Below are 26,998 nucleotides of genomic sequence, written 5' to 3'. Positions count from 1 at the left end.
CGTACTAAAGTCTAAAGGGACTTTCCCTCTATCGAACATGACAAGGAATAGCTGAAAAAATATGTTTAATCAGACCTAGTGTTGTCAAATAACGCCCCTCGAGGATATGGAAGATTGTGCGCAATCCGCACTCCCCAGTGTGAGTAATCCGCGGGCATCTATTCTTAACCGTGCCATGTAATCCGCACATCTCCTGTCCACGCACGCGCAGGCCAGTAAAAACACAGAGATGAACTAGGACAATGTATTCAGTGGGATGTTACTCAATCCCCTTTTCAGACCTGGTGCATGATTTTCAACGCGTGTAACCCATGCTTGCACCCGATGAAATCCTCCGGTCAGAATGATTTTCTTCTTTGTATCCCGCTATTAAAGCACCGATAACACAGTAGGCGGTGAATATTGTCCAAAAACGTTATTCCTTTCACCCTTGCGGTAAACTCCAAATTGGTGAAGGGTCATTCAGTTGGAGACTCCGGGCTGGGAAGCACTCCTTCCGGTAAAGTCAGGGGTCAAGGTCACCCCGTTGCCAGGAGATGGGTGCAAGTACAGTTGTACAAAATACACAGACCCCGACCCCAAGCAGGGGGATGACACCCAAATGCACACGCGGATTGAGTGTTTAGATGGTTAACACTGCCTTTGGGTTTTTTCCTGCAATAAAGACATTGTTTATGTGACGCACGCTCGGAGTTGGGGGATTCGCTTTTTCGCTCCCGGCGAATTTCGTCCAGTTTCATCACCTGCGTCTGTCTGAAATTTAGATGGAGAACATGATCTTTGACAAGAAACACAGCCATACACTTTGAAACAGTCTGAGTTTTAAACCGAGGGTCGTGCTCACTTCCGCACGTATACTTTTTCAGTATGAAAGGGGTGCACGTCTAAGCATCGTTACGTCGCCACTTACCAGGTCCGCCGTCTCAAAAGGTTATGTAGCATTTGAAGGGAAGATCGGACAATGTGTGGAAGGTGATAGTTGTAAATCTCACGCACCTCGAATAGCCACACACACACACACAACACGTCGAGACAGACAGGCGCACACAGCAATTCATCCCTCCCTCCTTTCTCTTGCATCTGTTCAGTTTCTTCAATGGAAAAGAAAAAGCTGGTGAAATGACCACTACTTAGTAAAATTGACACCTTCTGGGATCGAAACCACCGACCATCATTTTACGTGATAGGTAATTAGCATCTAGAATTGAAAGAAAGGTAGGAGACTTGTAAATGATAACAAACTATGCTTTGTAAAAGAGTTAGACTCCGAACATCCACGCGCCACTCAGTATACGGATTTAATTTCATATATAATATACACGTGGCATAGTTTTACAATATTGTACATATCCATACCGACACATAGTTATAGAGAGAAGTAGTAAGGTAGGGAGGAAGCGAGAGGAGTGGGATTATAAGATTTCATAAATAGGTAAAAGGGAGAGAAATACTAAATGTATACACAAAATTAATAGAAGAGTTTGTAGTAGCTATGTTTTACCTATGTATAGGCCCTATGTAGGCTACATAGCCCACATGCAGGCATAATGCATCCAGCATACATGCATGTATAGGTGCATACAAACATACTGTATATACGTTTGTAAATGCACACATACATACAAACAAATATAATGCATACATACACAGGTACTACATACAAGCACACATACATGCATTACATAAATGCATAGGAGGCCTACTAACACATACATACAAACACATATCTCCCTACATAGATACATTTGTTTAAGGATGTGTAGGCCCATATCACACGTTTATGTTAAAAAAGCACACAAAAGAAAGGAAAGGGAACACGCGGCTGTGCATTTCATCTTTACTCTAGGCTCATCATAGCATTAAAATGAAAATTGACGTTTATAAACAAAGTCAAACGAGTACACTGGTTTCATAACATTCAGAAAAGAGCTTCTCATTTGGGCGACTTCAATTAACGTTGGGAGGAAGGTCGAATAGACCCTTGAGGTATCACGGAATGTTTGCTGCCAATCCCGCTCAATGGGGGAGCAAAGCCCTGGCGCCATTTTTGCTATTGTATCTCTCAATGCGCCAGAAATGATTAAGTTGACCAAGGACCAGGGCCCTGTTGCATAAAAATAGAAATCAAAACTAAGTCAAAAAAACAAAGATATGTCTCTGAATACTCATAGTCATAGTAATGCATGAACATGAAGGAAATGGGTATGGAGTCCCCAAGAAGCAGAGCTTGTGAGTGGGGCCCATTGTGAATGGACTTCTCGATCCCAGCTGACAAGCAAAGAGACCCACAACACGTAAACATGTAATATTAAAAATAAAATCCAACCACCTCGCAGAGTCCCAAGAATAAGCAGATCCCAGGGCCAGCCAGCCGAGATCGAGAAGTACATACATGTACAACAACATGGTAATATACAAAGCTAAAACAATGACAAGGTTGAATGTGCAGTGCGACCCAATAGAACGAAAACTTGATTTATAGATGAGACATCTCAATTGCCTCTCAAGACTGAAGAAAAACCATACCCTCCATCATGAAGATCACCAGTTATTTTCCTCTTCCGTCACATATGTACCAGAAACGAATTTTGAACAATGTATAAATCTTCCCCAGTAAAGTACTACAGTTCCTTGGTAAGATATATCAATGCATGAGTTTCCCTCCTCATGGGACACACTATATAACATATAGTATACATGTATATATAGATCAGCTCTGATTGGCTGATACCCAACTTACGTTTGATATACTGACTTATATATGATTGCATCTTTTTATGCAACCTGTGTAAGAGATAACACCAACAGGTGAAAGGAGATTTTAGGTCATTATCATGTCTGGGGTGTACAGATGAAGAGTTGTATTGCACGTGATCTACTCATCCTGAGTGGACACTAGACCAACCACGAAGACGTTGAAGATAAAGACGAATTAAGAGGGAAATGAAAGAATGAAGGGAAATGAAAGAATGAAGGAAAAAGAAGATAGAAAGAAAGAAAGAAAGAAGAAAGATTGTTGTTGTTATCATGTCTTTATTGATAAGTAAAAGCAAAGAACATGTTGACATATATACCAGGTCTATGGTTTCATTCTGGACACATGACAGGTAATTACACACTTACAAATACTTACAGTGAACAAAGAGCAATATATATCTATATGTACAACAGATTTGTGAAGTTGACAACAATCACACAAAATTAATTAATCACCGTACATTTCCCCACGCAGTATAACACAGTATTACATTTCTGAAACATTTCTGATTGCTGAAGTGTTAATCAACTGTAAGAATTGTATATTTTACTGGATACGTATTAGGCCTACATAATTTTGAGCGTTTAAGTGTCACATAACCAATGGCTCATTTCGTTATTTTGTCCAGGATGCTCCATCACATTTTGTAACTGATCAAATAAAATTCGAATAAATCATCATGTTTGTCCGGGATGCATGCATTTCCAAGTGTTCGAGCGTCAATCCAATTTTACTAATTTATACACCTTTTGGATAAGTGCCAAATGTCATTCCAGTAAATCATTGCATTTTATCAAAGAAAGAAAGTAAGAAAGAAAGAAAGAGAGGAACGAATCTAGGTAAATAATGCGTCCGGCTTACTCCTACCTGTCGGTTTGTTTCGATGTTATTGTTGCTCTTTCTATATTGTTTTCAAGCCAGCTTTACGTGACAGGTGTTTTCATATACTCACAGATCGAGGCAAATTTCGCCGCTGGGATGCGATGACAAGAAGACGAATCGACTCCACGTTCGCCCCACGTTCAGAAAGAGATAGATTTCAGGATTATGCATTGTTATTTCTTCTTTTTTCACTTAGGTGTAAAAAGCAAAGCAATAACTTGTTTTTGTTTCTAGGCTGGCTATCTAAATCAGGTCAAAATTTGAGTACTTTCCCCCTCAAAGACCTATAGAATAACGATTTACTTTTGCAAAACGTATCTCCTTTGTAAATTTGAAACCCTGTACTTTTTCTCACATGTTTCCCCCCGCCATTGCTTAACATCAGGAGGAACACATATTATATCAATAATGTTATATCTGATACAATATATGATTTTTATATGTATGTATTTACTTTTTTTTTGTTCATGTACACACCCATGCCTGTTCCATTATTTCTCTGTTTTTTGTCTCACAACTGTCTTATTGTTTATTTTCTCTTCTATTGGTAACCTTTCTGAAATGTCACATAATTTGGCGATAAAGATTGACCGAACTAAACATAAAGTTAATTTTGAAAAGAAAAGACAACTTTACTGCCACAAACGTTTGCTCAAACCGAAATGACAAAATGAAATCACGCAATTGCACAATTTGTTTTCCTTTAGAAAGATTGAGGTCTGTGAATTTTTCATCTTTATTCTCGCCGGCGAATAAAACGGAAGACAATTATTTAAGTCATCGCAGTGTACATTGTAATGATGACCAATTTATAGGCAAAATAAATGCGACTATAATCCCACCCCAGTCAGATTAATACTTTTCTACTGAATTAAATCAAGATGTAGAAAATTACTCAAAGGCAATAAACTTAGTACTATTCATTTTGACGCATTCTTTTGATGCAGTTTTCATTCTTACCTTATACGTGCCTGTATGTTGCTTTGTCCTATGTTTGATCGTGGAACGATGAAATTGCAATAGTTAGAACGTGCATTGCCGGTACACTGGACGGCATAAATCCTTCACGGAGTACTCTTCCGATGATAATAATAATGATAATAATGATAATGATGATGATGATGATGATGATGATGATGATGATAACAATAATGATAATAATAATAATAATAATAATAATAATAATAATAATAATAATAACAATAATAATAACACAATAAAATGGTAATACAGTGTACTCTCGTTAATACGAATACCTCGGGGCCGGCGGTTTTCTTTCGTTTTACCGAAATTTTGTTATATCTGAATAGTATAATGATTGTATAGATGATAATTTTTGGACCTGAATGTTGATTTCATTGTAATGACAATTTCGTCATAACCGTACTCGTATAATGTGAGCGCACTGTAGCATCGTATTACATATGAAGAGTTTGTTTGCAAAAACCGATATGTCCATTTTTGAAGATTTTGAAGTACGGTCTTTGTCATAAAGTACAATATCATACCTTTTAAATGATAATTGGTCACTACATACACACTAAAAACTAGCGGTACAATTGGGGTAGGCGTTTCCGCCTGCGTACCCGTATCGGGCTTGTGAGCAAGTAAGTTCGTCTAGGGGTACTCGTCGGTACGCGAACGGGTAGGCATCCTTGAGGGTAGCTGTTCCTACTTGTCGGTACAGTGAATAGTCTTGACACAAAGACCAATTATGAATGTACATGTTACATTACATCTTGGTAGTGGATACAACGGTTATGTCAAAGTACACATTTTGCATATTTCGGTATACCTAAAACTTGCAAGTACCGTGTTTTAAGACAAAGTGTCCATACACCTGCAATCTTGGAAATGTTTTTTTCGGGGGCTTTACGGTTGTTAAAATCACGTTCTGATAACGAGAATACCTACCGCCTAACTAGTTGACCAATAAGCGAAAAGAAGGAAATCAATTCCTGCGATTATCAAAAACCAGCGTTATTTTCTAAATGATATACTCAATTAATTAATGTAATTACATAAAAAATTGCTAAAAATATTTACAAAATAATCTTTCATGATATATTTACTTAAGAATTTACGTATGATTATTTTAGTTATTCTTTTTTTCCTCATCTGTACAACTCGCCAAGTTGGCCACTCATTCAAATATCTGGAGCGGCGACGACTTGTCGCCGAGCGGTAGGTTTTCACGCAGGATGATCGCGTTGCATACAGCTTACACGTAACCGAATGTAACCGAGCAACAAAATGTGCCGATCATCAAGCTAACTAGCGAGATTAAACATTTATTATCGCGCTTCAGCTGGTACAAAACGTGCAACTGCAAGGATCTTCAATTCAAACACGCAGTCGACAGAAGACCATTAACTGATGCATGCATAACTTCGACACTGGACAAGACGTGTTGACCACTTCTCGTAATGTCACGGTAAGTGAGTGCATGATCATGACGGATCACAACGGACTTACAAAGAGTCTGTCTGAGGATCTAAAGACATTGTTAGCTAGAATGTTCTTTGTATAGTGTCTAGACCACTAACAGTTCTAAGGCCTGTTTGTCGAAATGTTGTCTACAGTCCCAACAATTACATTACAGCCAAACTACTAGTATACAGTACAATGCAGGGCTGCTAACACTGGAAACTAGTTCAGAGTGAGACTCCCATAGGCCAATGCTATTTCAATTCAGGAGTCAAAATGAGTGAGATCAATAGAAATGCATGCAAATGAAATAAAGTTTCAGAGTGAGAAAGGACCAAAATGAGTGAGTCTCACGCTCAATGCGTGAGAGTTGGCAGCCCTGACAATGGTGCAGTGTTACTGTTAACTTCCTACACGTAACTGCGACCAGCTGCCCCATACGCATAGCGTACACACTGCACTGTACTGAATAGTAGTGCTAACTACGACCAGCCCCAACGCGAGAATAAATGTGTACCGTACAAGGAGCGCCCAGGGGTTAGGGTTGTGCAGTGGCAGTAGAGCTCTAGTGTATGTCACTGTATGTGATGGTGTGCAAGTTATACCAAGCAAGATATACGATTAAAACATGGGCACCAAAACATGTGTTCCATGTGCGAGTCAAAAAATATTCATGAATTGCAGCATCCTGTCTCCCAACAGGAGGCTTTTTAAAATTTATTCTTCCAATCGCTGGTTTGAGTGGAAGGGTAGCATCTTGAAAGGCAGCAATGGTTTGTGCTGTTACTGGGCTGCTTTAGATGGTAAGGTTAGACAGTTGCATCCCTCTACAGAAAGAGTTCCTTGTAACCCTCATAAAATTGCGTTTTGATAGCCCAGTGTGTGACATCCAACATAGACCACAGACTACAGGATACCTTTGGTTTACGCGTCATACACATACAACGCGTGGCCGTTTGAATTTAATTTACCATTGAAAGGGCGGATCCAGAGGGGGGTGCACCGGGCGCCTGCTCCCTCTTTATTAGATTGAACCAAAACAAAGAAATAATAAGCTAAATATGGGGGGGGGGGGAGCCTGCATCTCCCATTTGATTTTGTAAAGACCCCTCCCCTTTACGGAATTCCTGTACCCACCCCTGATTTAATCAAGTGAACCACACTGAATCAAGTGAATTGCACTGTCTTAACAAGTTAGTCTATTGATCACCTTATCTTATCATTTTCCCATGGCCGATTGAGTTCAAACTTTTATAATAGGGTCTATAGATTCTATTGTAATCGGAATTAATAAGCCGGATGGACACAAGGCAGACCAAGACTAAGTGATGTCTAGTCAACTACATAGACTGGTAGATCTCTAATACAATGTATTAATAGTCTAACTTCTAAGATATACAGAGTCTGATGACTGGATGATATATTTGTAATTGAAATACAGCTGTATAAATCCAAATGCTGACTGTGCCAAGAGTGTAAAGATCTTCCATTCAATGAAATTTCATTCTGCGTATGCATTGATAGGCCTTCATTCCCATGGATACAGTCAACACAATTGTAACATTGCATGTAAAAGGGAATATAAGTTCATTGACTTAAAAGTTGATACTGTCCTAAAAATCATAGAGTGTACTCATAATGTCTCCCCATCCCTAGCCCAACCAGACGTCATGTGAAGCATGCCTGTTGTGACTTCTGTACAGTGACAGGGCTGTGTATAGTTACCAATATTCACTGTAGTTTTAGATGTTCTTTTTATGGATTTATGATGGCCTTTTTGAGAAGACAGTGTAGAACATCCCAGTCTAGCTGTGTTACTACTGCTATTTAGATCATGTCATCAATACTCGAGACACTTGGGAGTTTACCCATTCCAGTAAAATTTATGAACCTATTGTTGATGTCACTTGCAATATTCATCAGTGTATTCCTACCTTCACAAACTTTTATTCTTATTGGAAGCAGGTGTGACCCAAACATTTTCCCTTTCTGAATTTACAAGGCAATAAATACTTACCACGGTACAAGAAACTGATGTAAGACCTAAACCTCACATTAGTGCTACCATTTACACATTTCTTTTTTGTTGTTATTGTTATTTAGACAAGCAGCTCCTAATGCAGTTGTTTCACTACCAAGCTGTGGATTACTTCATGTCACTTGTGAATGGATGTGACAAAGGAGAGGAATGCATCTCTTCTAACCATCTGGAAGTCAGTGGAGAGCAAAGATTATTCAAGAACTCCTCAAGGACGTTATCAAGCATACTTGGTAATGGTAAGTCTTTTAATGACACATAAGTACTGTAGTTAACACGGGAAAGAACCATGCAGAGCACAATACTACATGATGTACACGTAGTTACATGACTTCAGCCCTGGGTCATACTATCATTTGATAAATTGTGACTTGTAACACCAGAAGATGCATGTCCATTTTTCGGTAGGCCTACTACTGATTGTGTGGCAGTGACATGATGACCCCATGACTGCTTGATGTAGCATCAGTGAACAAGTGGCAAGATACGTGGTATGTGTGGTCCATGACAGGCTGTGAATTACTGTTATTCTTACAAGACCTTTGCAGAAAGAATGACTTTGCAAGTATCGTAAGCAATGATTTTCCTATACAGTGCAATCCGGTTATAACGAAGTAAAAATTTGGGCTGCAATCTCATCCACTCTATGTATATTGTTTCTTTGTTCGGTTATAACCAAATTCCGATATAAAGAAAGAAAACTGCCGGTCCTGAGGACTTCGTTATTAACGGGAGTCCACTGTATATGTACAGTAGGATGTATGACATGATGGTAATTCCTATGAATTATCAATCAGATAAAGTGACCAATTCCTTTATCTCAAATAAGGTAAACTGTCCCCTTTTTTCCTGTTATCTTTTTTTTTCTGTCCATAGATTCACACTTAGGTTCTCTTCACCCTTACAATACTCTGAAGCTGGAAGGACTCTCGTCAAAAGGGCACCCATCATGGAAGACCCTGGCTGTAATACCACAGGTTTGTGTAAAGTGAAATATGATTTGAAAGGGAATGAGTCCATATTTGATTGGATATTTTGTCACAAAATAAGAAGAGCTTTTGGTACATTCCAAATGTTTTGTGGAAAGTAAATGTTTATAGAGTTGTAAGTTAATTATTTGCCCCCCCCCCCCCAAAAAAAAAGAAAAAGAAAAAAAGAAAGGTTGATAGATATTATTGAAGCAAATTTGATAAGTTTTGCAATTATGCTGCTTCTTCTTTTTTTTCACATCAACCTCAAATAATATAAAAGGTGATGGTTACTTTGAGCATAGATAATACATGTAGTAATATTTTCAATGTCAACCGGGGTTTGAAACTAACTGATAATATAATGTTTTTGAATGTTGCACTTTTGATGGCACTAGATAAAATGTGAAGAAAAGTTTGTTTGTTGTTATTAACAAATTTGTTGTAAATTCATTTCTCACTATTTGTCCAGGAACCTGCAGGACCAAATCCAAATCCATTTCACCTCCTGACTGTCGACATCGAGGTAATGACGTTGTTTTGAGGAATTGTGCATACTTTCATGTTCTCCAGTACATCCCAGGCCTGAATCGCAAAACGCGTCTGCCAAGGATTTCATTGCCACCTATATTCAGAACATGAGTGATGTCATCGCTTAGTGCAACCACTCGTCAGCCTGTTGGAGGAAAGGGAGCCATGACGTCGTAGCAGTACGTAGTGAACGACGTGCACTGAAAATCAAAATGGGCGATATCATCCCAGATGTGACAAACGGACCGTAGCAATCTGGAACCACTCTTGTACAAGAAAGGTGGCTGTGTCACAAAATGAGAAAGTCGCTATTAGTAATATGTGGGATTCCTTTTGCACCAGATGGCCTTCTCGTGGAGGTGGAAGGAACAGTTCTCTGCACCTGCACCAACATTTCTGCAGGGGTTGCTTCAACTTTGGCTGTGTAGTGCACATTTGGGCTGGAATAGCCCAACACGAAGAGCGCACCAATATTTCATCTAAACCTCTCTCACAAGATTAGGATATTCCAAGTAATTACCATTCAAGGTACAAAGATTGATCAACTTAAATATCCCATATATTCAGGTCAATTCTGGAAATTGCTTTGAATATTTCCAGCATCTCGTTCTTAAGATAAGAAAGTTGATTAACGTTATATCCCAATAAATTCACGGTGGTTTTACTTCTTCTGGCCCATTGATAGGACAGAAACCTTTTACCTCAGCTGAATTTAGGCAACAAATTCTCATTTAGAGCTTTAATGTCTCATGTGTGTTAACTTGAAGTTATAAGAATATCCTTAAATACGGTTCTTGTTTTGCTGCTTACAGTGATTGTACGTCTCTGGCCTCTTAACACTGTAAGGTTAAAATGTGATTTCCATCATAGTTACGAGCATGGAAATCTTTTAATATGTTGCTTGAATTCATTGCAAATCATAGTTTGCCTTGCCCGTTTGAGGTACTCATGTACATATGCACCAGATGCAGTATCAATTGAAAAATTTGACAATAATGTGTTTGTAGTGTACATATTCTTTGCAGGCAGAGCCTACTAACTTGATACAGGAATATTGGCAACTGAAGCAGTTCACTAAAAATGATACTAATCCTGAGTGCTTACCATACAAAATTATAGGTTGACTGCAGTGTATGTGTTACAGCCAAAGGAGAGACAAGAAATTCTAAAGGTTCAGATGTTAATGGAAAATTGAATCACTCTTGAGGTTTTTACATTGCTAGTAACAGGGTGAGGATTTGGTTACTTTGGGTTCTACACCTGCCCTCTCTTTACTTATATTGAAGTTCGATCTCCAAGCTCACACAAAAGCAAAACACAAACTTCCACATAGTTTCTATGTACAATAGGATCTTACATGTTTCCCAGTAATCTACATCAAATACACGAGCATGAGCTTTACTTTCATGAATATTCCTGTAATTGCCACTGCTGTTTCTAAATCTATATTTTCTTATTTAGAATGAATATGAAGTGCAACCAACCTTGCTTTAGTTGACCTTGCGTGGATCTAGCGATATTCAGCTACATTGTAAGTTATTCACCCTGAGAGCATTCATTACATTTCAGCAGTGTGTTATGTATGTTCGAACAGATTGATATACATAGTACCTGTAGTGTGCAAGACATGAGTAGACAATTGAATGGTTTGCATGACATGGCTGCACACTAACCCATTTTTTTTGTTACTGGCCATACCCATCTGTTTGACCAGTAGGTAACCCAGTTTGTCCATTTTTACTGGTCCATTCCTGAAAAATTACTGGTCCAACGGTGATTGAGTCCTGGACTGTTTTACCAGTGCCAGTGGGCGGTGTTGTGCATAGTGAGATTACCTCAACAGATGGGAGTACTATAAGGAGATTGCCATTAGATTTAGCCTGATGGTCAAAACTAATTTATGTGATCCTCGTCCAAAAGTTACTCTTCAGTGGTGAACTGATAGAGAAGACCATGTTAACCCACTGAGGATGTTTTGAGTTTGATACAACACGCATTTTCCATAGACATTTGCCTCAGTATACTCGGGACTTTTCAGCGGGTTCACACATCTTCTCTCCAGTTGGATATAAAGCTGTATTTATGCAGCATGCAAAACAAGCACTCACTACATGGATTTGATGCATTATGATATGACCAGTGTGCTTTTACATGATGAAGATAATCTCTTTCACTAAATGCACAAGTGTATGAAATTGTGTTCTATAGGAAGAAATATCGTACTTTGAAATATAATTGATGGTGCAAACAGTGCGATAATAATACATGTACATGCAGTATGTCTACTACCACCATCCAATTCATATCTATGGCCTACCCACTTGTCAATGGTGCATAATCTGTTTACTTTTTCAGAGATACAAATGTGTTTCTTGTGTGAAGAGCAAGGGGTATCACTTTGGGTGAATCAAAACTCACGGTACATTTTGTTATAATGCATCAAGTTGAACGTAGTTTTCATCGTGACAGAGTAAGAGGAATTTTGATGAGCAAAGGTAGACATTTACAGTTTATTGACAGTAGGTATCTGTTACTGCGAAGAAGTGGATATACACATGGGACATAAAATCGGTTCATGTGCATTATGAAAGCAAAGAACTTTCTTCAATCCCCAAATACCTGCTTTCTTAGACTATAAGTCTCTCTCTTAGCTATTATCCAATTAAAATTAGTTCAAGGAAAGTAAACACTCAACACATTTGTGACATTTGTGACATTTGTCATTTTACTATTTTGCCACTTATGTGAAACTGTCGTCACTCATCCAGACGTAACATAGACCTATTGGGAGAAGCATGCATTATGGTGGATACATACCACTTACCATAGCAACATTTCTAGTTTTATTCCATTTATTCCATATCTCTTGAAATTCAAAGGTAAAGGATTAAAAAGGCCATTTCAAAATTCAAAAACAAAACCCTTCTTAATTCAGAGCAATTCTGATATACTTATTTCATTTTGCCATTTTGATGCCAAATTTCGTTCCATATTTACCTATTAGTGCTACAGTGTTTTTCTGTCACAGATTTACCTGTGATTTGAAGATTATGAACAGCTGTTTCTATAAGTTAAGTAACTGAAGTGATTTACCAACAAATTAAATCAAGTGATATTTCGTTTGATATGATAATGTAGGATGTTCAATGTGTGGACAAGTGAAAGGTGTTCTTCAAGCCAACTTTATGATTGATGATAAATTATGAAAATGTGAATTTAGAGCATGTATGGATTTCATGGCTGTGTAATCTTAGTATTTGAGTGTATATTATGACATATTTTTTTGGTTGTGCAATTCTATGTATTCCTGTAGGCACCTACACTGTTGTACATTGTGCCAAAGATAAACAGTCTCAACTACATGTACTGCATAAGCTGTTCGTCTTTGCGTACATATATATTTTTGTGAATGAGAAGGTCACAGGTATTGTCACAAGATTTTGTTTTCGTAAATTGACACTGAAACCCTCTTAAGTGCACTAAATATTATACCCCAGTATAGCGCTTGGTGAGAATTTTGCTTGTCAAATTTGCAAACCAAAAATGATTCACAAACTCACAAAAACGGCAACATATTGGTACAGTGCACTACTACATCATGTACATGTATTATTTTTTCATGCAACAACCTTATTCGTATGTATAGTCCTCTGTGTTTGTAGTGCAATATCAACACGTGGATGCTTTTGCTTTGTTATAGTTTCCAGGAAATAAAGCGTGTAATTTGTATATATCAAGGAAAAACACCTTAGCATGTCTTATACATACAGTTGTATGCTGTAAGCTTACTCTCATAGATTGCATGCCTGTGTTTGTGTGCGTGTTTGTGTGCGTGTTTGTGTACGTGTTTGTGTGTGTGTGTCATATTGTTTACTTAGACAGTCACATACACACGAAAAAAGGAGTGCAAATATGTACCGGTAAGGGTACAGATGCTTGTCGCTATACAAGGAACCCTAGAGGTACTCGTCTGTACCCTATGCAGGGGTACTCATCTGTACCCCATACAGGGGTACACAATCTGTACCCTAGAGGTACATATAAGTACCCAAGGCAGGGGTACTTATATGTACCCCTGTATAGGGTACATATAAGTACCGCTAGGGTTCCTTGTATAGCGACAAGCATCTGTACCTCTAGGGGTACATATTTGCTCTCCTATTTTTTAGTGTGTATAAAGGTACATTTTTGAAGTTATGGTCAAAAGAAGCAAAATTTTTCTTATTAATCTCTTTATTTTTCTTGACCTTTAATCGCAAATATCTCCATTTGGCCAATATGGACTTATCGGTTTTTGCGAACAAACTCTTCATATGTTATTATGATGCAAGTCTATATTATTATGCTCTTTTATCCTCTTCTTGGATTTCATGCTTTAATTTTTCATCAGATAGTTCGCTTCGAGTCCAGGGGACCAGACGGCAGATTCGCCATCATCTTAACCTGGTTTGTCCGCACACACCCTGGCGAGAAGACTCCAAGATGGAAGCGCTAACGGTGCCGCCCCTGCAGCCCATGGGGCGCAAGCGGGCCAACTCCAGGGACGGCGTCCCCCAGCTCACCACAAAAAGCTCCACAGACCTGCTTCCCATCGAAATGCGACTCGGAACCAGTAAGGAAGCGGTGAGTTTTAGGGTATAAGAGTTTAAATGCAATTGCAACTGAAGCCACCAATTTTTTTGAGAGAGACCTCCCCTCTCCCCCATACTCCCCCAGATCGAGTAGTTCACATAAAAGCAGTAACCGTTTCAATGAAATCAGACAGAAACAAAGTTAGAAAGTCATACGGAGCGCCGACGTTTTCACGTACCAGATATATACTAGTCGCTATCACATATTCTGGTAATTAAACAGGTGATGGTATCATCTCCATACATTTTTTCCACCGAATTTAAAAAGCAAAAAACAAAACAAAACAAAACAAAACAAAAAAAACCAACATATCATTCTTCATCTCATTAGTCAGTTAGTCAGCCTCAAATGCCAATAACGGAAAACAAAACTCAAAGATGAATGATCAAATATAATTGAAGAAGGCTTGGGCGACTAAAGTGGCCGTAGCAACCCCCCCCCCCCCCCCCCAAAAAAAAAAAAAAAAAAAAAAATCCGGGGACCATTTCTTTTTTTAATCTTATCTTTTTTTAAAACTTGTAATTTTTAATTTGGCAATGACCTCTATACCAAAAATAGTGGTGTTTTAGATGCAAGAAAACGCCATTTTCACACACAGATTTTCAAAAATTCTCCCTACTGTGGGGGGGGGGGGGGGACACCCCTCTCCCACGCCCTCCCCCCCTCGCTCCCTCGCATACCGCCCCAACCCCCCCCCCCCCCTTTATAAAAAGCTAGATCCGCCCCTGGTTTTCCGACTGACAGCCTCCGAGATGACATGGCAAACCCTCACAGAGTGAAGTGACATACAAACATTTCATTCACTTATAACTTATTCAAGCGACGTAGTGGCTCAGTGATTATAGGGCCATGTACCGACCCTCATCCTCGAGGTATACCTGGTTCGAATTTATGGGCAGCACCGGTTACCACTTCATGTATTGATTTGTTGATTGATTTGGATTTATTTCCACTTTGTGCTGAAAAGAAAACACCCACCAATCACTGTATTACATTGATTATTACGATACAATACATTTTTTTTTTTTACGTTTAAATATAATTGAAACGTATATTCTAATGACATATACATTTGCAACAAATAGTAAATAAGTAGTTATCATACCCACCAAAGTGGGAGAGCCTGCAGCTTGTATTACTTATAGGCCCTCGAAAATTGTAGCACAGCTATTTAGATTGGATTTAAAGCCTTTCGTTGTTAGCTGATAATGATTTTCTTGGCATGACATGTTTTGTACTCTGTCTCATATTCTTTATTGAAAATGAAAATGAATGAAATGAAATGAAATGAAATGAAATGAAATGAAATGATTTAAGTGCGTTACTTGTTTCTTTGCGGCTACATAAGTGAGTAAGATATATCTACAACTCAATCCTGTCTCAAGTCCACTATAAGGTTCATGTAAAGTCGACAAAGGAACGCTGGATGAATTTAGAGGGTTTTTTTATTCATGTGCATAACAATGTCGCAAAGACACCAGAACAGTTCGACTTGCTGGAATGAATTATTCATGATAAGATGAGTGATTGAATGTGAACATCTCGTTTTGCCGAAAGAATTTAAAATTTATAACATCTCAGGCGTGATAGACCACAGAGGGATGAAACTCTTCAACAAACAAAATCAAGAAAAGGGAGAGAAATAGCGAGAGAGAGAGAGAGAGGGGGGGGGGGGAGGAGGGGAGAGATGGAAAGGGAGGCAGAGAGGGGGAGAGAGGGAGAGAGGGAGAGAGAGAACAGATGCACTTGTGGGTTTTTTTTTCTCCCTTTTTCCCGTTTGAGTGCGCTCATGAACACTTCGATTAAAATGCGCTTTCGGAAACCTACTATCGGGTTCTCGCCATGAATATTTCACAAGCACCGAACCCACATCTCACCTTAACGAATGAGTTAAGTGTCAGATTTCGCAGGACTGTTCCTATACTGGAGTGCTGTTCAGAATCCTTAAGCAGGACTCGTCGTGGTTTCTATTTTATCTCATAATAATTGATTTTTTTTTCCTTCAAATATCTTCATCTTTTCATCAAATATAGACACCTCTGTATTTTCACTGGATATATATTTTACTTTGGAGAAGGAGTAGATGGGAATGGGGCAATTCACTAAATCTGCACAGAATCTACCAGTATGTAAGAAAATGCCGATTTCGAAAGAGAACCAAAAACGGTAATTTTCCAAAACATGCTGCCACTTTCAGAATCAGCTGCAATTTTTTTCAATAAAACGACTTCCAAAAATCTGCACAAACAATTATTGTTATTTCAGTTATTATTGCTGATTTGTCATTCATGCTATCATTATTTTCAATATTATCTATTTGATCATACATACAAGAGCAATTGTAAATGAATACATATAGTCAACTATGAACATTAACGGGACTAAATAAAGGAGAATCTACACTGTCAATTATGAAACATTGACAATGAATGGTAAAATTATAACGGTGAGTTTTAGCACCAAACAACAGCATCATGGTGTCTATAGGGCGTGAAGACTTAAATCCAGTTATTAACTGTAGCGGACACTTTTATGGTCTCAAAATTAGAAGCGACATTAAACATAGCGAGAGTAATATACCAAAAAAAAAAATGAAAGATAGCAGAAATTGTTGGTAGCTTACCTTGAAGGAGCTTCGTCTCCAAATATCACACACGAGTTAACGCATGGAATGCTATGAAACTGTCCGCTCCAATCTTTTATTACTGTCAGGAAAATCCCATATAAGGGCACTCCAGATGAGCTGTTATGAAGAATACATGAAAGGCATTCAATATAGGGGTGTACCTCATGATAATAAAAGACAACGACTACAAGAAAAAGGCAGAAATATCGTGGTTTCTCCTGAACAGGTACTCGTGTATCACATTAGCCTGTAGTGCCTATAGTCTGTGCAACTATTATAATATGTCTAACAACTAGAGCGTTGGTAAAATATTAGTATAGGTATGATACACGCCATTCATCGTTGATTTTCGTCGTGTAGCACATTGTCTATTTAACTAGCCCGTCCAAGAATGGACAAATCACTTCTAAAATATATTAAAATCTCTCTCTCTCTTTCTCTCTCTCCTCTCTCTCTGTCTGTCTATCTATCTATCTATCCATCCATCTATCTCTTTCTCTCTATCTATCTATCTATCTATCTGTCTATCTATCTATCTATCTATCTATCTATCTATCTATCTATCTATCCATCTAACACTCTATCTATCTTGCAACATAGGCAAATGCGAAAACATGTATTTTGATTTTGGATATCATCGACAACCAAGCACGGATAGAACAGATGACGATTATAAACGCCCTGGAATTGTTTCTTTCGTATAAAATCGTCTGCGTTGAATCTTGATTTAATTCTTATTAGTATTCTATTTGAAGAGGAAGGTTTAAAGTGGTTTTTTTTTTCCTGAGGTTTCTGCGTTTGTGTGAGCCAGAAACGGTGCTTGCCCGTATTATGTTTGACCAAGAAGATGGCGACGACTCACGTTTCCTCGTGGAGGAATGGACAAACACAAGGCAATGAAGAAAGAGAAAAAGCGGGCAAAATCTTTTGCCAGATGGTCTCTTGAGCCCACAATAAATCGTGACGGAATAATGGACGGTTGTCAAGATGCAATGGTCACCATGGCGACCAGTCAGTTCAACGATCTCGCTCGCCACTCAAGTAACATAATGCGCTTTTCCATATACACCGAGATTTGAAAAGGGTAAAAAAAAGCCTCAACAAACAACCAATGTGGATATTTATGATCAGAGTACGCTCACACTAAACGTACAATGACCCTTGGTTATTGGAAACGTTCATGCTGCCTTTATCGTCCGAGTGTTGTTTGTTTCTTTACATTATGCATAAGGGTTATCTTTAGATTTGCAGAGGGCGGTTGAGATGAGACGATGGATGTTTACATAAGCTGACCATTAATAGGGCCAACCATGGTTGCCATGGTAACCACAAAATGTAAGAATTTTCGCCTGTTGCCCACAGAGTGTGGTAAATGAACGTAGGTTTATCATACGGATTCCAGATCATACAGATTACTGACGAACACACTCTTAATGTCAAAGAGTTATGGTGTGTCTTATAATCATGCCAGATTAAAGATGATACACGCTGATTCAGAATCGAAACAATGTCTACACACATAATCTACGCACACTATAGTCACACCTAATAAGAAACACTCATACATACCTGTTATATCATAAATATCAATATCCAGTATATCAAGGAAAATACTGTAGATGATTTGGTCTATAAGAATGATAAGAGCAGTTCCAGTGACTATAAGATTAATAATAGCTATGATGGCAATTATTAGAGTAGTTGATTCAATCTTGAAGATAAACCTTCACTCACTTTATGAGGAGAATTAATTGCAATAAATTTTCTTATCAAAAAGTTGTCTTATTTTCGCGTTGAATATGATAATTAACACCATTTGATTTGTATTGTTGTTTTCTTTCGCCCACTGATGATTGAATTTGGCTTTTGCTCAAAGTCCAAACACCTGATGGAACTCTGCGTGGGCGAAACTCCGCTGGTTTGATCGTCCCCACCTCCAGAAAGAAGCGGATCTTCCGTATTGATTGAACCCTTGCAAACACGATGAATCTTGAAAATACGGCACACTTCAACTTCTAGCGGGAATGGCAGATTGCCTTATGCCGGTAGTCTTGTAGCAATTTAATCAATTTTTCGTGAACCAAGAAAACCTGACTACATAGGACTTGACCTTCTTCTTCCCCAGCAACCACACGCCATCGTCAAACAGCGACAAGTGCAACGTCTGGAGGTCCCCGGGGAGCCCGCCCGACGGAAGTCATCAACAGACATCGAGCAGCAGCGCAGAGCGGCAGAGCATCACTTCGAGCAGAGCGGCGCCGTAGAGGGCGGTATATACATAAGGTGCTCGGTAAGCAACTTAAAGGGGACCTCCGGGTGATTTTCAGACTTTTACATTTGAACAACTATAAATTGGTTAAACTGGGTACAGAGTTTCAGAATTTATAGTGATTGGGATGAGGAATGAGAATGTTTTCAAAATTTATAACAAATTGCAATGAACACGGATGATGACATGGCAGCCTCACTATAGTGAGAATGCATGACTTGGGGCTCAAGGAAGCAGAACAAAAGAAGAAGGCATGTATAGATTCTCAACAGGTGAACTCGTTGATCAAGCGGTATTGTAATGGAATTGCACTGCTACATTTCTGAAATATGTGAGGCTCTGATGTCATCAACACTGTTCAGTGTAATTTGTTTAAGATTTTCAGTTTATCGGTTTCTCTGCTCAAGGACCACAATAAATTCCACAAATCTATACATGGAGCTGTCGATTTATGTACTACATGATGTGAAATTATGAAAATCGTCTGGAATGCCCCTTTAATAAGCAAAAATGATAATGTTGAAAATAACCCCCTGCAGGTCTAGGGAATCAATTGCTTCTGACAAACCGTACACTAGCAGGTCAACGAATTCCATGGCAAAATTGATGGCTTAATGACACTTCAGTAATGAACGTTCGATGGCATTTATACGTCAACATGCTATATATAATATAAATTAATTTATAGGTATTGTATAACATTCACCTCAAGAGGAACAAACAATGGATATAGGCCTATTTTGATGTTTGCGGTTAGGATTCCCAGTAACAATAAATTAAATCAAGCTGGCTGACCTCATCTTGAGAGAGAGCTTTTGGAAATCTTATGGAAAAGAACCCCCCGCCCCTTTAAAAAATCCCAAACCACTGTATTCTATGTTGTATGCTGAAAGTCATGATAAAAACACATGAATTTATAAAGTTACAAAAATACATGATCCTATTGATCAAGCCAACGTCACCACTATTGTAAAGTCTGCCACATGTAAATTGCTGATAAAGTTTCAGAACATCGACTTAAGTAAGGTCAATATGTTACACCTCGATTATGTATTCCACTCATTGTCCTGATTCTAAATTTTCCAATCATCTACGATATCTTATGTCCATTTAGCTAATAAACCAATTTTCAAAAGCCTATAAATGTTAAGAAAGCGGGCCATCAATATTAAAGGCTGTGTACAGTTATGGATGAGGTAAGGATTTAGCTTTGAACGTTTCGCAGGATATTCAGAAACCACTTTATGAGATGTCAAAGAGTATGCAATTCTCAGGGGTATCAAAAGTTTATTAGATGAAAATCGATTTTGAAATGGCTGAAATATCCAAAAACAAGGTGAAACAAAGAGATCCTAATAAAAGGCGTGGCCTGTTGCCTTTTATTATTGTCACTTTCTTTTGGATATCTCAGCATTTGAAAACCAATTTTCATTAAATAAACGTTGAATCCTTCTTAAAATTACGTGCTCCTTCATATTTCATAAGAAGTTTCTCATTATCTCATTTAGGAATGTTCAAAACATGAATCCCCACCTCAACCAGTACTGTACAGTCCCTTTAATTTCATCAGAAGGGTCAGATTTTAAAGTTTAAATGAAAATAAGCTAGCGGATTTTGAGCACGATCGGTCGTTGGATCCGTGGAAAAACCAGTTAACAGTTTGGTCCCTAAGCTTTTCGAGAATCAACTTTCAATTGCAATTCAGTCATAGGCTTGAAATTCGTACACAAGGGAATGATGACTTTTGAACGGAAATCAAGTTAGTTTCTGATTTCTCATTAAATTCAACGTTGTCTGAATTTTGTCTTAATCAGCTGTGAAAATGGTGGCAAATTTCAAGCGTGGGCCTAATGTGGTAATGTTGACAAAAGTGAATTTCATGGAAACGAAATGGCCAATGGACGTTTACAAACTCTACCGGAAAATAAAACCCTTGGCTCTGCAAATATACAAATAACTGTTTGCAATTATTATTCTACTGTATCGCATTTATGAGCCAGAAAATGCAATTCCACTCGTTTCGTTGAGTTTGTTTGTTTATTTGTTTTCATTCTTGCCCAGCTAAACGACATGGACACGTTTGCACAGCTGAGTACAGCTGCTTCCCGTTCTGGAGTTCCAACAGAAACCGCCAAACTTCATGGGTACAGCATTTGGCTTCCTTGCATAAATTTTGATATCATCTTTAGGCTACATAAACGATTCGTGTTACTAGTTAAGCAAGTAGAAAATTTCTCTTCATTAGAAGGATGGTATAGTTTTGGTTTGAGATGGGGATTCAGGTTTTAACTTTTCACGAGATAATTAGAAACCTCTTATAAAGTTAAACAGCAAACAATTATAATAGGTGGAATTTGGTTTTAAAGTGGGTGGGACACCCCCCCCCCCCCCAAAAAAAAAGCAAAACAATTAAAGTGGTCTTAATAACCTTTTATTAGGACCTCTTTATTTTCGGATATCTCAGCCATTTCAAGATGCCAAGATTTCTTAGATTCTTAGAATCGTATGCTCACAATACTAATGTACTCGGAAAGTGGTTTCTAATCATCCCACAATAAGTTAAAACCTAAATCCCCATCTCAACTAAAACTATGCCATTCCTTTAAGTATGAGAAAGTTGGAATCTATCTAGGTTGAAATCTAACTTTCAACATTCACATAACCGATCCCATTCAAGCAGTCCTATAAACACTTTACAACATAGAAGTATGTAATTCTAAGTTGAAAAGGAGAAAATGACATGTTCGTATTCTTGCCCGTGATTACTGCAGCGTCTCTCGCTCCGCCCAAGCCAGAGATAACGGCCGCCAGACAGCCGCGCTGCGCCTCGGTACGATGCTGCTTCAGACGCCGTTTGAAATTCTCGCCGACGAAGGTAAGAAGGCTGACAGGACTGAAAAAAATACACTGCAAAAAGTTCGGCGTTAAATATGAAACACCGAGCTGGTGTTAAATTTCCGGTGCTCATTTATGGTGTTAGATTAACACCTCCGGGTGTCATTTCAAAATATAAAATTGTTTTTTGAATAATTTCTTGGATTATAGTTACTGCACTTCTTGTTAATTTTGAACTTCAACAAGACGATAAAGAATTTTCCGATTATGCTTGATTTTTGAAAAAAAAATGTGTAAACACATTTACACCATAGTAGCACCAGTTGGTGTGGTCTCCTATTGAAGCTGGACGGGTGCTGTACCATTAAAATTAACACCACCAATATCAAATCAACACCATGCGGTGTCATTATTGAAATAACAGTGTCAAAACTATCACCAGCCACAGTTTCAATTTAACACCACGAAGTGCCAGGTGAACACTTTTTAACACCATCACAATACATTTTCTACACCTGTGGGTGTGGTACTCTATTGAAACTTGATCGGTGTTAGATTTAACACCCATGGTGTTAAATTTAACACCGATGTTTTTACAGTGTACCCACAACGTTTACTATGGAAAGTACATTAATTGCAAGCACAGGACATGGCATTACTGTAGTAAAAGCAGTCAGACGATGTCAGTACATACCCCTTGATATCATACGAACATTTAAAGATGTGTAGTCAGGACTGTCGCTTAAAAACAAAGCAGGATAATTTGAGCGTCGGTGATCATGACTGTATATAATGCTCTATAAATCTGACCTCACCGTCCTTTCATATTTAAGACCGAGTTGATATGAATAAACTGAATGCCATTAAACTCACCGAATCCCATCGGGGTAATTTCGCTGCAGAATTGAATGATTTTCTTGTCCTCAGCAAATTGGCATTGCTGAATTTTATGTTACACTGGAGAAAGATTAGATGGAGCTGCTGTACAAAATCAGAAACACCGAAAGATCTCTAGTTTGATACAGAAAAAATTACCGTCATTTTCGAAAGCGAGTCGTAAATTGATGGATCAGTTACAGGTTTAGCAATGAAGAGGTTTAAGATAATTGTACAGCCAAAATATCCCTCATAATATACATGACCGCAGGTTGGCAACTCATATGAAAGGGTTAAAAAAGGTATTCTGCCATTTACATGACAAGTAATGAACGTCAAAACTTCTGATAAAAAGATACAGCATGAGACATCACCCGGGAGTTGATGGGTTGTGGAGAGGATAGAAGTTGATTTTTGTGGGTTTTTTTTATGTCTTTCCAGCAGCAGGTGATGGAAAAGGTTTGCCAGTCATAGGAATGGATGTCTTGCGAAAATGTCGGGTAAGTACTTGACCAGAAATACCATTTTCTTCTCGTTCTCTTTTTGTCTTTGTGTTAAGGCAAAGTGAAGAATAAACGACTACTCAGAAAAAGGAAAAGGAAACTACAGTGTATTGATTTTTTTTTTTAATGCCATGCGTGACAACATATCTGGGAAAGCGCAAGTGCCAATGTGATCGCAATTTGATTATTAGGTTCAGCAAAAGAATTGATAATTTTGTATTAAGAATATGCGTAATCTCAGTTGAGCTTGTTCACTTCAGCAATGATAATCAGTTTTGCTATGAAATGAAACGTTGATGTATACGTGTTTGATTCCCTTCCTGTTTGTTTTGTTCTGAGGCAGTGTGTGATCGACCTCGACCGGTCGATTCTAAGAGTGGGAGGGGCTTTAGGAGGCACAATCCCTCTCCTCTCGGAGGACGACGTGTTTCACGATTCCAGATTGGTGCGGTCCAAATCATCGCTGATATGACACAGTGACCTATCGCAACCAAAGGACGCAACCACTCTCGTCCGGGGGTGCTCGTCAGACACAGTGAATTGCTCATCCATCTGGAGCGGTTGGCCGACATGGAACATCAACACGCGATAGAGATCAAAAACGTTTCCATTGACGCCTATTTCCCCCAGCCTGCAAGCATCGAAGTGTTGGCCATCATTCTCCATGTCTTTATTTTATAGGGATGACGTATCAACTATCATTGGACGATCAGTCATTTCGAAACAATGCTTCAATTTGCCTTTTTTTTCCACTCTTGCTGCAGTTCTTGCAATTGCACCTTGTACAGTTATCAACGTTTTCACTGTATTTAAAAGTTTTGCTTTGCCTTTGATCACATGGCGCATGGAACACGTACATTTTGTCTTGACTAAGATGGGCAGAGCTCATTAAGCAATGTTAAGGAAATGCCCGAATACCCCTTCAGAAACAATGAGTTTAATCTTGTGCAGTGACAAGTCTATTTCTTTATGATATATTATCATTATTAATCTATTTGACTGGCGATTTGTCAGTTTTCCGGAGAGAACACATTTACTACATAAAGCCAGATGATATAATGTATTCACCTAGCACCTCCCCCCACCCCGTGTACCACGAAACGAGAGAAACAAAAAAAAAAAAAAAAAAACTATCTTCTTTTCAGATTAGTTTCGTGAGTAATATCTTCTCGAGTAAGAGGCGGATAGGTTGCCTTACCTTCTAATTGCGTCTGGGGTTCTAATTGGGAGCAGAGCGATATAATGTCGGCACAATCATGTAAGCATTATCACCACGCCGTTTGCTCATAGGAAGAAAGCCAGCTCATGATATTCTTATTGCATCTTATCACAAAAACTTTGACGCGTCAAAGTTATTCAAACTTGGGGATGGGGGGGGGGGGGGAGGGAGAAAAAAAGTGGAAATGCTGACTCTTTAATCCTTTCATCTCGTCCGAGTTTTGAAAAGCTACCAAACAGAGATTTGAATGAAATGAGAATATGAATAAAGAAATGACAAGTTCATTGCTTATTCTTCTTGTTATTGTTGCACTGTGTTGAACTGTTTCATTATCCCCTTTCCTCCAAAAGAAAACAAAATGTTGATTAATTTATGTCTTGCAAAAATTTTGATATCTAGTATACTTCGGTGTCAATTTGTCTCTGCGATGAAAACGGACCTTTCACATGAGTGCCTCCCCCGACCAAAATTAAAAAAAAGAAAAGAAAGCAAAACCCAAACATTACGGATGTAATTATACAATTCCAAACTCGTCAAAATTGACTGGTTTAAAGTGTACTTTGCCGAGAGGCCTAAAAATAAATTCTCTATGAATTTGTCAAACTATAATTGATTATGTCATGGTTCAGCTAGAGCATAATTATTGTGTTGTATATATTAAACAAAAATGAATTAACATTGAACAAAGGTTCATACATTTTTTTCAAACGCATTTCTACAAGGTTTGAATAATCATTCTTGTGTCTATTTTTACTAAACTGCTTTCATTTCGATCACATTTTCTAATACTCTGCATTACATAGCATCATCTCGCTCTTTTGTCGTATTACTCATTGTAAACCCTTCCAACTTTCTCTGTTATCTTTTCTGCTCCTTTCGACCAGTATTTCTCTTTTCCGCTGTGGAAATCTGTTTGATTGTTTACTTACACTGCCAACATTGTAAATACCTAAACTAAAATTAGCTTTTAAATCTGTGTTTTTGTCATTGATAAAGAACAGCAACAACAACATATATATTATGGCATGTATATATACTTATACTATATATGGTTGAATAAATTCACACTTGCCAATCAGGTTTGGGTTGAAATTGGATTCTGATTTCTTTCATGTGGCCGCTGAAAAGCGACGAATGCTTGTAAGCAGACAATCAGAGAACGGAGGGGTAAAACAGCATAGAGACAATGGTGATGAAACACCATGCTTCAAAAGACACAAGACCGCTGCTACCGGGAAATGCGCACAGGGCTGCTCTGGGGGGCATTTCATGAAGCATTTTGTCCGACAAACTTGTCAGACAAAATTGCTCTCAGCCAATCAGATGCAAGGATTTCAGTAGCTTATAACAGTTTGTCAGAAAACTATCCGACCTAAACGCTTCATGAAATGCCCCCCTGGTCCCAGGTCACCTCCACCGAGTCTATGTCTAGAAGTGAGTTCTATCGCAAAACGAGCTAAATCCATTCTTGTTAAGTTGAGGTACACGTGTATTTGTAATAAAAACAGCTAAAAAACAAAGAAAATAATAAGTAGATAAAAGATATTCTTAATCATATACTTATAGAATATTTCTGGTTATTTTATAAGTGAGATATTACTGGAAAGGTTTAATTTTGCTCTATCTGTTAATGGACTTACTTTGAAATGTTTAAAAATGGCGCTTAGCTCATTTTGAAAAAACAAACAAAAACAAAACCAAAACTCTTCAAGTCACAGAGGTACTAAAAGTAACTAAGTAGACCTAAGTCTGGGTGCCAGAAGTTAAAACTTGTTCTATATTGTCGGCACATTATTATCATTATCATTATTATTATTATCATTATTATTATTATTATTATTGTTATCATCATCATCATCATCATCATTATTATCATTATAATAATGATAATGATAACAGTAATACTACTACTACTACTACTACTACTAATGATAATTATTGTTATTATTATTATTATTATTATTATTATTATTATTATTATTATTATTATTATCATCATCATTTAAGGTTTACCCTATGTTGAGGGTGCTGAATCTGAATCTAGATGACGCAATGCTTACTTCCTTAAGGCCGCGATGGCTGCCAAAATCTGACATCTCCAGTTTTCCCTAAAAATAATGGTAACAAAAATTGGAAAGAAAAGTGAAAGTTTCTACCTTATTCTTTGAGAAAGCAAATATGTAATATAAAAAATGCAATATTTTGAATATCTTAAAACCCTCAGGATTTCAAGAGTTGCTAGACACTGATTCGGATCCAGCACCCTCAAAACGGGGTAAACCATCAAATCTTTTCCAACTTTTCACCATTTATAAGGAAACATATGGGAATTTCAATACAGTATTTGGCGGCCTTCTAGACTACACTGTACCTCAAAATCCTCAAGTAGGCAAAAGTTGCATCATCTAGATTCGGATTCAGCACACTTAAAGTA

The 26,998-nt window shown here is 38.0% G+C and overlaps 1 protein-coding gene across 1 annotated transcript; it reads left to right on the top strand.

Annotated features, from left to right (window-relative positions):
• The first annotated feature begins 14,086 nt into the window (after positions 1-14,086).
• On the top strand, positions 14,087-23,817 carry LOC139743172 (uncharacterized). The gene is made up of 6 exons (XM_071653679.1): positions 14,087-14,227; positions 18,988-19,152; positions 21,193-21,275; positions 21,903-22,006; positions 23,287-23,342; positions 23,689-23,817. The coding sequence occupies exons 1-6, from the start codon at positions 14,087-14,089 to the stop codon at positions 23,815-23,817; spliced, it is 678 nt and encodes a 225-aa protein (XP_071509780.1).
• The last annotated feature ends 3,181 nt before the right edge of the window (positions 23,818-26,998 follow it).

This window comes from Diadema antillarum, unplaced genomic scaffold (genome assembly GCF_040938485.1).
Source record: "Diadema antillarum isolate AM-2024a unplaced genomic scaffold, OU_Dant_1.0 seq00001055_RagTag, whole genome shotgun sequence".
Classification (NCBI taxonomy): domain Eukaryota; kingdom Metazoa; phylum Echinodermata; class Echinoidea; order Diadematoida; family Diadematidae; genus Diadema; species Diadema antillarum.
Note: the sequence above shows the minus strand (reverse complement) of the source record. Positions and strands in the feature narration are given on the sequence as shown.